We start from the raw sequence: 13,452 nt of genomic DNA on the forward strand, positions 1-13,452 counted from the left end.
AACAACACATTTCACAGAGCGCATGGTAAAGGAAGAAAGCACAGAACACAAAATGCGGCTTGAGGGTGTTTTTTCGTTCCTCATGACTATCGCGAGACTAGCGGCCGACTTGAACCCTACGAGCACCAACCGTTATCAACAGCAACGATCCTCGTCACCGAATGCCACCATCGATCGGTCCGGGATAATGAATAAATAAATGTTGTCTTCCAACTCTACGACCCGCGACGAAAAGCCTTCAAACACTGGTCGGGCATATGTTTAAGTTTTGATTACCTGATCTAATGCCGTCTCTTCGGGGACCGCTAAGCCTAAGATCGACGAAGCGTGACGGCCCCTATCGTTCGTTTTTTTTTTTTATTTTCTTGTATGATGGTTTAATGTAATGTATTACGTTTTACTGGTTCTTGCTATATGGAAAAGAGCTGGTAATGTGGCCGATCTAGTGCCAGCGCGCTGCACTACTCCCCCGGGGGATGGTTCCTACTAGTTTGGATCACTAACTTATGTCTTGCGTCAAAGAGTTGCTTAACGGTACGTTTTTTTATTTGTTGCTTTCTTCATATCTGGCGTTTATATACCGCAATACCGCAATATTCGAGTTTCATTTGGTTTTACTTTCGACCACCACAATACCCACTTTTACTCAAGCCTATCCAGCTCGGGCTGAGCAAAGTCTCTACACAATAAGAAGAAAAAATCAGTCGTTCAAAATGTCGTTAAATGGGGGAAACGCGGAGAAAAAAATATGTTTAAGTTTGGAGATTAAAACGAGATTCTTTACACTAAGCCAAACGTGAAGTGCATTCTGCTAAGTATTTCACTCTCTCTCTCTCCCTTCCGGCTCGTGGTTTCCCCGCGTCGGAATTGATTTCAAAAATTTCTGTTTGTTTTTCCTCTTGCTGCTATATCATTTTGTAGTTTTCCAAAAATCGGTTTACGTGTGGTTTTTTTTTTTTTTTGATGACTCATCGCCGTTAGTCGTCGGTCTTCAACATCCTCATCAGTCGTACATATGTTATGCCTAAAGTTAGTTGTTCCTGAGTGAACGGTTATCAATTCTCTTACACTGGGACACGCACGCATTCACGCATACGCACACACACACACATAAACGTACACACGCACTCATACATACATACATACATACACGATAGAGAAGGCGGATGGGTTTTAGTTAAATCAAAAATATTTGTAGGAGAAATTAAGACGGGTTACTGAAGGGCGGAAAGGAGGAAAAGTTAAAGTTAACCTCACAGAAAAAAGTATTCGAGGTTCCCTGGTGGTGATGCATGATGTGCCGCTTGCAGGAAGCACCCATTCGACCGTCGGTTAAACGTTAGAGACGTTGGTACGTTGGCTTGCTTCGGCACACAGATTAGCTGATCATCTCGCGGTACTTCAGCTTGTGCTTGGAGAGCATCTCCGTCACGGTGACGAGTTTCTTGAGCGAATTGTTCGATTTACTCATGGCCTGCAGCTCCGGCAGGTACGATACGCAGATGTGATGCAATGTGGCGAGCTCGCGGCCTGTATGGGGTAGGGGTGGAGGGTTTGGGGTAACATGTTCCGATGAGAGGTACATTCAGAATGCGATGCAACAAAGCAAATCTTTATTCACTTACCAGCGTCGGAGCTGGAGAGGGTGCAGGAGTTGTTCTGCTCCGGGATGCATCCGGGCGGTGGATTCGGGTCCGTGACGGACGAAAGCTGATCGAGGAACACGATCATGCGCTCCTTGTTTTTCAGTATGAACGGATTGACAACTTCCATGTACGGTTCCTTTGGTAAACAAGAGCAAAAAAAAGAGCAACATTAACAGTTAGATATCCATTGCAACGGGACGAATAAATCGGTTGATCGTACATACCTTTCCACCGAACTCGACGAGATTGGCCAAATTTTGGAGACACTTGGCGACCATAATCAGCGACCGGGTGGCCATTTGGTGCGGCGTTTCATTGACTAGACCGAATTGACGGGGGTTGAGCAGCGCTGGGCAGAGCAGCCGCAGAAAGATGAACCCGGAGACAACGCGCGTGCGGACGAGCCGTTCGTTCGGTGAGGCCCACTTGGCGACGACCGCCTTCTGCAGGCAGTTACAGATGTACCGCACCGTCCGGGGGCACGCGTCCGGCGACGTGAAGATCGACTGCGTCACCTGGTCGAGAATCATTAGCAGAAACTCGGCGTTCGAGCACGCATCATCGTTGACGTCCATCTTGGTCGGGTTGAGTTCTGCCGACTGCTTGCTCTCCAGTATCCGCTGGATCGTGTCCGAGACGGCCGACTGCAGGAAGAGGGTGCACTCGGCGCGCATGTACAGATCCATGAGCGTGGTGGCCAGCGATGCACCCCGGAACAGGGTGGACGTTTCGTTTTCGCGAGCCACCTCCGCCTGGCACAGGATCCGCAGCAGCTCCGTCTCGCGCTTCTCGTGCCGGAACACCTTCAGCAACGAGGTGGCCAGCGGGATGCGATCGTTGTGGCAGATTTCTGACAACGCCCGGACGGCGTTCAGCTCCGATTCGACCAGCAGCTGTTGCAGCGGGCTGTACTCCTCGCACGGCATCACCAGGTCGTCCAAGTAGCGGATGCGCAGCCGGATCGAGCCCCACTCGCCCATGGGCGTCATGCCGTTGAGCGGGAACCACTCCTCCGTTTCCTGACCATTTTTGAGGCTGCACAGGTCCACCGTCAACTCGGCCACCTCCGAGTCCTTGCCTCGTTTGCCACGACTCAGGACGGTTATCGTAACCGTCACTACATCCGGTGGCACGTCACTGCAGGAAGGAGAGGAGATGTCAACGTTGACTTTGATTGATGGCTTATTCAAACAAGATAGATTACTAAAGAAAATATATGAGAGTGGCAATAATGGAACGACCCTATCTTCGCATGCAAACATACCTTAAGTATGTAACATACAGTTACATCAATTTGGTGCATTAACGTTTGTATTTTCTTCGATTTTTCATGCAAAAATTAAAAAAACGCTAACCACTTTCTTTTGAAAACATCATCAAGTGAAGCGTTTCTTTTATGTTTATGTCAAATTTGCCAAAAGCTATATAGCAGTAATGCCTTCTGGAAGTGGCTAATTTTAACAGAAAACATCACACAAAGTACGATACAAAGAAACAATTTTGTACTAATTTGGCATAGTGAATCATACCTAAAGTTCACCGGAGTAGTTGCAATATCATCAATATACCAAACATTCTTTAACCTCTCCAATGTCTTCAATCTCCCACATTACTACCAATCGAAAACAAAAAACATTTAAATTAAACGTAGGGTCGATTGCAATACTTTAAAGCCCAAACGGAGCAGAACGGCCTCGTCAAGGTCATAAAAGAAATATTTTTTTAAAAATACTTAAGTACTTAAGACCTTACATAAAAATTTACTCCATGCAATTATTTTGAGTAGTTTTTTTATCACCATAGAAAATGTGTCCATTTAAAAAAATCAATGTTAATCCAAACTTTGTACTTACTCTAGTACGAATTCTTCCTCCCAAACTGGATCTGGGGCTGTCTTGACGCGCGTCTTGCCAACCTTCACCTGGTTGAGCGAAACGACGCAGTACGGATGCGGCACCAGCTTGAACGGCAGCCGATGTGCCTCCAGGATCTGCAGATTGAGGCAACGCAGTTCGCGCAGCCGCGGTACCTTTGACTGTGCTTTGCTTAGCTGCGAGACACAGTGCGACTTCAGCGCAGATATCCATTCGATGTAGCTCTCCTGATTGTTGGCACAGAGATAGGTAATCGTGGCGAGGCACGGTAGCGCTCGCTCCACTATCTGGAAGCAGTGTTGGCGCTCCCAAAACGATTCATGGCACTAATGGGATCAGAAGAAAGGGTCTGTAAAAAGGGAACTTAAGATGATTGAATAGTGATTCGTTTTACCTGATACAGATAAGCACACGACAGATCGATCAAACCCTTCGGTTTGGTCTTTTTCGGGCTATCATAGAAACACAGGTGCGTTTCGGAGCCCTCCACCAGCAGGGCGAAGAACAGCTGCTTCCACTTCGCCGTCTTGTCCGACTTCTTGTGCAAGTACCCGTGATGCTTGATGCCCTTCGTCTTCTTGAGCATGTTCTGATCGCGACACTCGCGCAGTGTGGCGTAAATCTTTTCGGCCGCACTGGCCAGGTTCGTCGGCGGGTGGTACTCCGGCTGGCTACCATTGATGACCGGGTGCATAAGGGTGTGCCCCTCGACGATCTGCTCCTTGCGGTACCGGTTGATGACGGCGTCCAGACACTCGAACGTCCGTCCACCCATCAGATACCGGACGCCCTTCTTCTCGATGCGGAACCGCTGGATCTGATTGTTGATGTGGAAGAACAGCGAGTAATCGCCGGGAGAGTTATCGCTTGGGCGCACTAAGAAACTGCCCGGTCCCGCCTTCACCAGCATGTCGACCGCCTCGTTCTTGGTGCACGTCGGGTGGAACCAAGGGAATACGGTATTCGGATCGATGGCCGGATCGAGGTCTTCGACCAGCTCACGGAAGATCATTCCCTGTTCGCCTGTCCGGTGTGCCGTCACCCACAGCCATCCGTCGCCCATGTCGTTGTGCACGAAGAAGATATCGCCCTTCTGGAACGTCAGCTCGTCCGTGTCGGGCATCTTGGTGTAGGGTAGGATGGCGACGACACGCTTCTTGTCGTTCACCGGTTCCGGCGGTGCAACGGGCTGCACGAGCCGCTCCCGCTTCAACAGATCGCTGCACGAGGTGTAATAACCGACGAGATCGCTAAGCGAAAAGAACTGACGGCCACCGATGTAAAAGTCGCCGCAGACGGCCGTAATGCGAAAGTGATTGATACCGGTGCGCCCGAGGTAGCTTAGCACGTACGAGCCCGGCTTTCGATCACTCTCCCGCACTGCAAAATATAGAAGGCCATGAGGTTCTGCTAAACAACATCGCCTACTGGGGACGTAACGCAACTGAATAACTCACCAAGGTAGCTGCCCAACTTCGAGGCAGTTTTCAGCCGCTGCTCTGCACTGTATCGATCGAGTCGCCCATGGTACCACTCGCTTTCCGGCGGGGCAATAATCGCCGGCCGATCTCCTAGAATGACCAGAATAGTAAGAAAACGTCATTCCAACATTAAACCAATCCTCAAGCACATCATCTCACCGTTTAAAGTGGCCGGTCCGTCGAACTCATCCTGATCCAGCTCCTGAGCAATCTCGGCCAAATCGATACATCCGGCGCCACCATCCTCCGAGCCGGTAGACGGTGATCCGAGCTTGTCGCGATGGAAACCACCGCCCAGGGCACCACCGCTACTACTCAGACGCATCATATCTGCCATGACTAATGCCTTGTCCGGCGGTCAAGGTCCTGCGATGGTGAAGTATTCGAGCAATCGTTTCCAAACCAAACCTCCACAAACCGTCACCAATCGCCAAATGTCGCCCCGGGGGATGTACTTTTCACACGGCTTCTTTGTCTCTGACGCAGCACGCCTAGTTTAGTACATTACCCTCTTCCACCCCGCACGACTGACGGATGTGCAACTGCAATGCCGGAGAGAAACTGAGGAGAAAACCAAAAATAAACAGAACCAATAAGAAAAAGCTGGAAACCATCGGCAGGAGGTCGATTCGATTATGTTGCTTGCAAACTTATCGCCACGATTGACTGACGATGGAAGGAGGAAATGGGACCAATGAAAAAAAAAAAGATACACTTATCGTTCACTTTGGAAGAAAGTGGAATAAAACTTTGCCCCCCGGTTTGAAGATAATAACCAGGGACCAGAGAAAAAGTGACCCAGAAAGACGGGTGGAAATTGATTTGTTTTCCACCTACAATGCACTGGGTGATTTCTTCTGCGTCAACACTCCGAACACACAAAAGGTCCGCACCCGAAGCTAAGGATGTCCCATTTTTTCAACTTTACTCACATCACTTCCATCAGCAGCAACGCCTCGGTGTATTAATCCATTTCACAAAACCTGCAGCAAACTCGATTGTCTTGCTGGGCAGCTTTTTTTTACAATATTTGCACACTATCGGCCGCTGTGACACGATGACGACTGCTGCACCAATTTATATGCATGTACGAACAGGATTTTTCCACTTCCAACTCCCCGATAGCGATGATTAATCCACCACTGAGATGATGTCGTTGTCATCCGCGAGTCGCCGAGACACGACCGCTACTAATTTGTTTATAACTTTCTTGCACTCTGGCCGATTTTTAACAAGTGACCCCTCAAATGAATGGTCTTTTCGAGACAAACAACTTTGTCGAAGAAAACATTTTTCCTTCGGATCTGGTTTTTTAGAAATTCAACTGTCAGCTAGCGCGAGAAAGAGACGACTAGACTAGTGTTGGCACAATCGGGATTCGGAAGATTCGAAGATTCGATCCCTAGACGGATTCCAAAGATTCGAATCCCATTTAGGCTCTAGAAAACTTCCTGGAACCTATTTTTTACAAAAAAATACAGTAGAATGTCCATTATCTCCGAGTTGTTCCACCCAACCAAACCCATTTCATCAGGACCAGACCATTTTTACCCGATTCTGTATCGGATTCTGGGGATTCAGATTAGGATTAACAATTTCCAGACCGACATTGATTTGTTTACATGATGATGATGATGAGTCCCACCGCTTACCGCACCGGATAGAATATACCGTTCGTGAATCGGTAATTACCGTTCCTCCAGCTCTAGATCCGACAGTATAAACCCAAGCGACGAGGAGCATATCCCAAGATCTATAAAAAAGAGTGGTCGTTGCAAATTTGATTGTTGACAACGTTTTTTGCCTCGATAAAACCTTTCATTTGAGGGGTTAATTGTAAAAATCGATTCAGGGACTAAAAAGTTATCAACAAATTATCTTTGCAGGCATTATTTACACTTATGACTTATGAGGCTTTTCACGTATTGTTCTAGTAGCCTTGGTTTCAACGAGAGGTTTTCCACTTCAAAGAGAAGAAAAAGGATTTTACGCTCTCCAGAAAAGCTTTAAAAATTCTTTTCACAAATCAGTCTTCAAATTATGGTCATAATATATATACTATCATATGGAACTGGACTGCATGCTTTATTTCCTCGTCAAGTTGATCTCCAATTCCGATTCCGAAAAGTATTATAAAAGGCTTCTAATTTTAACAACAGATTAATGGTTCGCCACCTTATTTCACATTGACATTCATTACCAACAATGAACTACAACATTAGCAATTTATTAAAGAATTAACTCCGCTACTAAGCTATCTTTTATGTACATTTGAAACATTTGTTCACGCTAAATTAAAACAACCTAACAAAACAGACTAAATTAAGCATCTTCATAAAAGTGTAGCCGGCTTCTTGGGAGCCTTCTAGTCATTGCGCAACGTAGCAGCAATTGCATGAAGAACGATCTCTTATTAGATGCTGAAAGATTCTCCACAGCCACACGTTCCTTTGATGTTGGGATTATTGAATACAAACTCTGCAGATAGATCGGTTTGAACGTAATCCATTTCGGTTCCTAGAATGAAATGAACTTTATAGTTTGGGTGCCAATTTTATACTATCACTTCTCAAGATCTACCTAATAATGAAAGTTGTGCCTTTTTGTCGATCAATACTTTGACGCCATCCTGGACCACTTCTTCGTCCATTTTATCTATAAAAAAACAATAAATAGCACATGTGTTAAACATCTGCGTGTGCATCATAACGTTTATGTAACCACATAAAAACATTCTGTCTAGGCGGAAGAAATCGGCAAACCTTTTGTGGAAGCATAATCCAAAGTGTATGAAAGCCCATTGCATCCACGTTGCCGTACGCCAACTTTCAGTCCAATCTAGAAATATACAAATAAAAACAATGAACATCATCAGGATCACCTGCTTGTTTGGCCGTTCCAGTTGCTTACATATTCTGTTTTGCCATCCAGAAGCTGCTTTATCCTGTTCACTGCAGCCGGTGTCTGATTATAAAAGTGAAAAAACAACAACATAATTATCCCCATTACCATCACGTTTCATAATCCGGATCTTTCAATCGATAATGCTGCTTACCAACGATAGCGCAGCTCTCATCGGCAGCAGCTTGCGATGTTTCACAGCGCGTACGGTGGCTGTAGCCACAATTTTAGAAGCCATGTTAGCTAGTAGGATTTCACAGACTTCTTAATTTAATCTGCAACAACCGGAAAGAATAGACGAATGATTATTTTTCTACGCTTTGGACTTGATTTCACAACAAAAGCACCTTCGCACTCGAGAAGTTTTAAAAAAATGACAATCAGCTTGATGTGTTGACATTGCAATACAGTTTCGTAACATACCCAGTTCTGTTCGCGTGGAGAATGGTGGTGTATTTGTTATACGTAAACAAATGTGATATTTCGAACCATATTTGAAAGGCTTTGATAGTTATTCGTTTATTTGGCTGATCTATTGTGGTTAGAAAATCAGGCGTCACTCAAAATGTAATATCATACAATTTTAGTTGAAGCGTTATTTGGAAAAAAATCTTGTTTCGAATCTGTACGATACAACCTTGCCGAATCTCATCAAGCATGGGACAAAAAGAGATGCATAAACAATAACATCGGAGCACCCGTTCGCACCAACAATCAGCTCGCGCAAGCTGTCATCCCTCGAAGGTTCAGCTGCGGATTGTTTTCTTTAGGAAACGACGGCAGTCCGAGAACGACGTGAAGCAGTGGGACAAGTGTTTCGTGTTCGTCCACACACGAGTGTGTCTATAAAGGCAACCGAATTCCGTGCAAGATCTTCATTGCTGGTTGACCTCACGGTAGCACTTCACCGCGCAGCGAATCTGCGAACCACGTCTCGGGCAATCTATTCTTACGCTGCGAAGAAAGGAGCACCAAGGGGTTTGCAAAATATCGCGCCACAGTCAGTGTTTTTTCCTCCAACTCTACCAACCATGGGGCAGGACGAAGAGGATGCTGCCTTCTGTGAAAAGATTATCAATGAAATCGACGCAGTGTTTGTACGCGATCCTGAGCTGTGAGTATCTGGAAAATCGCTAACTTCTGCAGGTCCCCTTTGTCGCCTCAAGGATGCCGTGGTGGGGGCCTTTGTGCAGCAACGGTTCCGAGCTTCTTTCGGATGGCTTTCGCGTGAAAGATTACAGAAGTGGAGCATCGCCGAAAGCGCAGTTGATCGACGTGCCATTCGAGGATCGGTGGATTGGAGGTCATATCAATTTAAGAAACAATTACAACGCAACAAGACAGCGAAGACACACGCCACATTCGCGAACTACATTGGAAAGTTGCGATTCTGGGATATGGACACATCCGCAGGTCGAACACGCAAACATGATCTTTGCGTGTCCTTCGGAAGTTTGTGTGTACGTTTCTTTCGGCTTCTGTCTCCTTTATCGCGTGAAGGTGCTTTGGCCTTGAGGCGCCCGAGATGAACAAAACGGACGACTCGCGATGATAGGCTGAGGCGGCGAAACACGATCAGTTTGCGCGCATGCAGCTGGCCGACGCACACAAGTTCGTTTGATTGGAAGTAATTCCGCATAATTGGCGGGAGCAATTTATTTTGATTAAGCCAGAATCCGCCCATCCTCTGCCGTCGTTGGAGAATGCGGACGGTTAGAACCGGTGGGAGGCAAAAATAACGCCTCGAAATGGTTTCTCCCTTCGTACCGTCAATGCCACTGGACCATAAATAACTCTCCCTTTCGTTCGCCATTCGCTCTCGGGCTTTTTTTTTGTTGTTGTGTAGGATTGGATTCGAAATCATACCGATGCCACTGAACCAGAACAAATCACCGGTGATCCATGTCGAGCACAACCTGGGCCTGCAGTCCTGGTGCGTGGAGTTTATCTACGCGTACGCACACCGATTGATACTGCAGTACCGTAACGAATGGCTGGCCTCCAACGCGCTGCCCGTCAGCTGCGGAACCGGCTGCTGGATGGCGTCGGAGAAGGGCAAACTCGGTGGATGCCTGCACAGTGGAGGAAGCGGCGGAAATGCCGGGAACGGAGCCAGTGTACCGATCATCAAGTACCTAAACTGTGCCATACTGATCAACCCGGATGTAGCCACCTTCTGGAACCTGCGCCGGCAGCTGTTTGCGAAGAATCGGTTAGACATTTCGAGGGAGTTCCACTTTTCGGCCCTCGTACTCAGCAAAAAGCCCAAATCGAACGAAGCGTTTGCGTACCGACGATGGCTGTACCTGTTCCAGAGTAAGTGCTAATCACCGGAGACTTTTTGTGAAGGAAATAGAGATAATCACAGTTGAACTAGAATCGAATGTGTCAAAAGAAGCGGTCAAGTTCAAAAGGAAGCGTTGAAATTATTCGTTCAGAGCAGGAGAAAAACAACGCTACATGTTCGTTAATTATCACCTTGTTTTACTTTGCAGGTTACGATGCCATCGATTGGTCGTTTGAAATAAGCCTGTGCGAGAAGAGTGCGGACAAGAGCAACACCAACTATCACGCCTGGTGCCACCGGCAATGGGTGCTGATGAAAGCGCCCCAGCTGCTGAAGTACGAGGTGTACAAAACGGAAAAGTTCATCCGCAAGCACATCCACGACTACAGTTGCTACAACCACCGCCAGTTCGTACTGGCCAAGATGTTCGAGCTGTGCTACTTCGACGACGAGGACGATGACGACGACGACGACGATGGTGGTGAAGGGTCGGCATCTGGTTCCACCGAGCCAGCCACTCGGAAACGCCGCAAATATGACGCACTCTGTACGCTAATCGAATCGCTCACCGGCAGCCCGGCACCGACCGTTGTACCTTCGCAGGATGCCACGGTGCACGGTCTCCTGCGCTACCTGATACCTGCCATAACCAAAGAGCAGCTCGAGCTGCTGAGCCAACTGCGGGTGCAAACCTTCCTGTACTGTCTCAACCAGGCCGCATACGATTTACGGATGTGTGTCGAACTTTGCGCCCTTCACAGTGTTTCGCAGGCGCTGGAAAATCATAGGAAATTTATGGTAAAATTTCTCATCGACCGGTTGCGGCATGCACCCGGCTGGTTGCTACGGGCGGCGGATGAAGCTTATCCTGGACCAAGCGGAACCGGCTGCCAGCAGCCACTTTCGAAGATCACCCGGCTCGATGAGGATGCCAGCGAGCTACTGCAGGCCCTGAAAGTGGACGAGCTGCGCCGGGCACAGGCGGACCCACGGCACGCGCAATGGTGCAAATCTTTCCTAGGGATCGAATCGGAACAATAGGAGGCTGAGAGTGTCCTTTGCTAAAAGCAACTGGTGCTACGATCATGTTCCTAGTCCTAGACCCCCCACTGTTACGCAGTAGCTCGAATGTTATCGTATTGCTGTCGATCTGTTCGTTATCTTCATGATCAGTTACTTACTGCTCGGTAACTGAAGCGAACACCATAGGAGATTTTAATATGTATTTTTCCTTCTTTTCTAATATTTACAAATCAAAAGTAAGTGCAAATTTTGCAAACGCTCTTGAATGTTTATGCTTCCCATCGTTCGACGAGCTTCAGGCGGGCTTCGTTTTACCAAGCAATAATATGACAACAAATGCACAAGCTCGACTTCCTATTAGCCAATTTTACTCCGAAACAATCAATAAAGCAAACTATTTTTAGAGATTAGCCCAAAAGTTGAACTTTGTTTTAGAATATTTTTTTCCTTGTCCGCACCTGCCAGCATAAATAATAAAGATGTAATGAAACACAAGGAATGAACGTTTGTTTTGATGGTATTCTTATTCCGATTTTTTACCGATTTGCTTGATGTAATTTAATGAATAATCCTAAACATAATTAAAATTTTTTAAATTAAATCTTAAAATTCAGAAATAACTATCTCTTAGATAATGGTTCGACATCGTTTCTTAAGGATTATGCTTATCTCTTGAATTGCTAAACGTTTAGGCCGTTTCAAGTATCTAAACAAAAACACTATATTAAATTGCGCTAATTATCACAACGTATCAAATTAAATTCTGATGAGTTAAATTATACTGACAAGAAGGTATCAGCTATCAAATCATCGATTTACTGTATTTACTAAGGTACGAACGAACAAACCCTTAGGGATAAAAATGATATCTTTTGTGGTTTTTAAAAATTTTAAAAATTGTTCTACTTAATTTTTTTTAAATAAACGAAATACAGATATTTGAAGTTCATAGGCATGAGAAAAAGTTGAAAGATTTAGATGCCATTTTCCGTAATGGCACATGATTTGTTTGAAAATTGACCTTCTTCCAATTTCTAAAATGGATGCATGGATTTTGTTACATTCTTTTCCAACAGTTAGCATGTGTATCATGATATCAAGAATTTAATTTTATTTTATTTGCACTCACCATATTTAGACTACCTAGCACGTGGCACTCTCAGCCACACCTTCGTGCAATGGGAACAATTGCGTAACGAAAACAATTGCACAAAACAAAACCTAATCAACGGACTTGCAAGTCGCGTGCTGCGCGAATCTTTCTTTGCCTTTACTGCGATCGCGTTTCAAAATAACACCAGATCGGAGCATCAGAGCTCGCCCGATCAATGTTGTTCCATGTGGCCATGCCAACCACATGCAGGTCGGAGAGTACGGAGAGTAGATTTGCTCTCGCCATCTCGATGCCGGCATCTCGCATTAGAACATGCCGCGCTCGAAGCAACATGCAATACAACATTACAGTCGCCGACGGTGCTCACACTTACTACTCTGGCGCGCATGCGCTGTCCCTGTTCGATCCATTTTTCCGAATACGCAGAGCCTCAAAGTGCTGTCAAATAGTTGACTACGCGAGCTACGTTGTTCCGACGCTAACTGTCCGCTTCCGATCAATGAAAATGCATTTCATGTGAGGTGTGTCCGCTGGCCGGCATGTTCTGCCGTCACCGTGCGCTGTCCGACGAGATGGCCGCGACGCGATTTCCACACGCCGAACAGAAAAATCAGTGAATCCCTACGCGGACTGTGTGTGCCTCCGGAAGTGGTGCCGTGTTTGAGTGTGTGTGCGTGTTTGTCTGTGAAACCGTGTGTCGGTCTCGCCAAAAAGAGGGGTTGTACGATTTGCATATAAACAAAACAAAAGGTTGCCAGTAAGTATCAACTTAAGGTTCGGGGAAAACTGGTCGGAAAAGAGGTTCATCGAGCCGGATTGATCCGGAATTCGAATTTACCATGCTCCAAGGGGGTGGAGCAACCCCCCCGCATAAGTGTTGCCGCGTCGACGCCATCTCTACACCCGGATTCCCCTCGTTTGCGCGTCCGTTTGTTGTTGGTGCGTAATATTCGATTTTCCGACGCGTCGTCACACTTTTCCGACCTACCACCGCCAGAAAGTCGTGGATTGTTTACGCATAACACATACCAACACCACCGCACCTGTTGGGGGAATGTGGTTTGAATGTGTCAGAAGAAGGTTTTCCCTCCCACCCCCAGTTCTCTGTTCCAAGGAACGGTGCCAA

General features: G+C 46.5%; 3 protein-coding genes across 3 annotated transcripts; 1 reads left to right on the top strand and 2 right to left on the bottom strand.

The window, feature by feature from the left end:
• Positions 1-1,287: 1,287 nt before the first annotated feature.
• Positions 1,288-6,194, bottom strand: LOC131286194 (ras GTPase-activating protein 1). Its single transcript, XM_058315117.1, has 8 exons — positions 5,934-6,194; positions 5,161-5,562; positions 4,978-5,091; positions 3,915-4,900; positions 3,500-3,846; positions 1,871-2,783; positions 1,626-1,782; positions 1,288-1,530 (listed from the first exon to the last, which is right to left on the bottom strand). The coding sequence occupies exons 2-8, from the start codon at positions 5,336-5,338 to the stop codon at positions 1,379-1,381; spliced, it is 2,847 nt and encodes a 948-aa protein (XP_058171100.1). The 5' UTR covers positions 5,339-5,562; positions 5,934-6,194; the 3' UTR covers positions 1,288-1,378.
• Positions 6,195-7,184: 990 nt separating this feature from the next.
• LOC131286668 (iron-sulfur cluster assembly 1 homolog, mitochondrial) lies at positions 7,185-8,226 on the bottom strand. The gene is made up of 5 exons (XM_058315652.1): positions 8,057-8,226; positions 7,912-7,965; positions 7,764-7,839; positions 7,582-7,656; positions 7,185-7,518 (listed from the first exon to the last, which is right to left on the bottom strand). Exons 1-5 carry the CDS (start codon positions 8,138-8,140, stop codon positions 7,415-7,417), a joined length of 393 nt encoding a protein of 130 aa, XP_058171635.1. The 5' UTR covers positions 8,141-8,226; the 3' UTR covers positions 7,185-7,414.
• A 470-nt stretch (positions 8,227-8,696) lies between these two features.
• LOC131286861 (protein prenyltransferase alpha subunit repeat-containing protein 1) lies at positions 8,697-11,662 on the top strand. The gene is made up of 3 exons (XM_058315866.1): positions 8,697-9,016; positions 9,749-10,218; positions 10,398-11,662. Exons 1-3 carry the CDS (start codon positions 8,934-8,936, stop codon positions 11,228-11,230), a joined length of 1,386 nt encoding a protein of 461 aa, XP_058171849.1. The 5' UTR covers positions 8,697-8,933; the 3' UTR covers positions 11,231-11,662.
• Positions 11,663-13,452: the final 1,790 nt, after the last annotated feature.

The sequence above is a fragment of the Anopheles ziemanni genome, chromosome 3, assembly GCF_943734765.1.
Source record: "Anopheles ziemanni chromosome 3, idAnoZiCoDA_A2_x.2, whole genome shotgun sequence".
Classification (NCBI taxonomy): Eukaryota; Metazoa; Arthropoda; class Insecta; order Diptera; family Culicidae; genus Anopheles; species Anopheles ziemanni.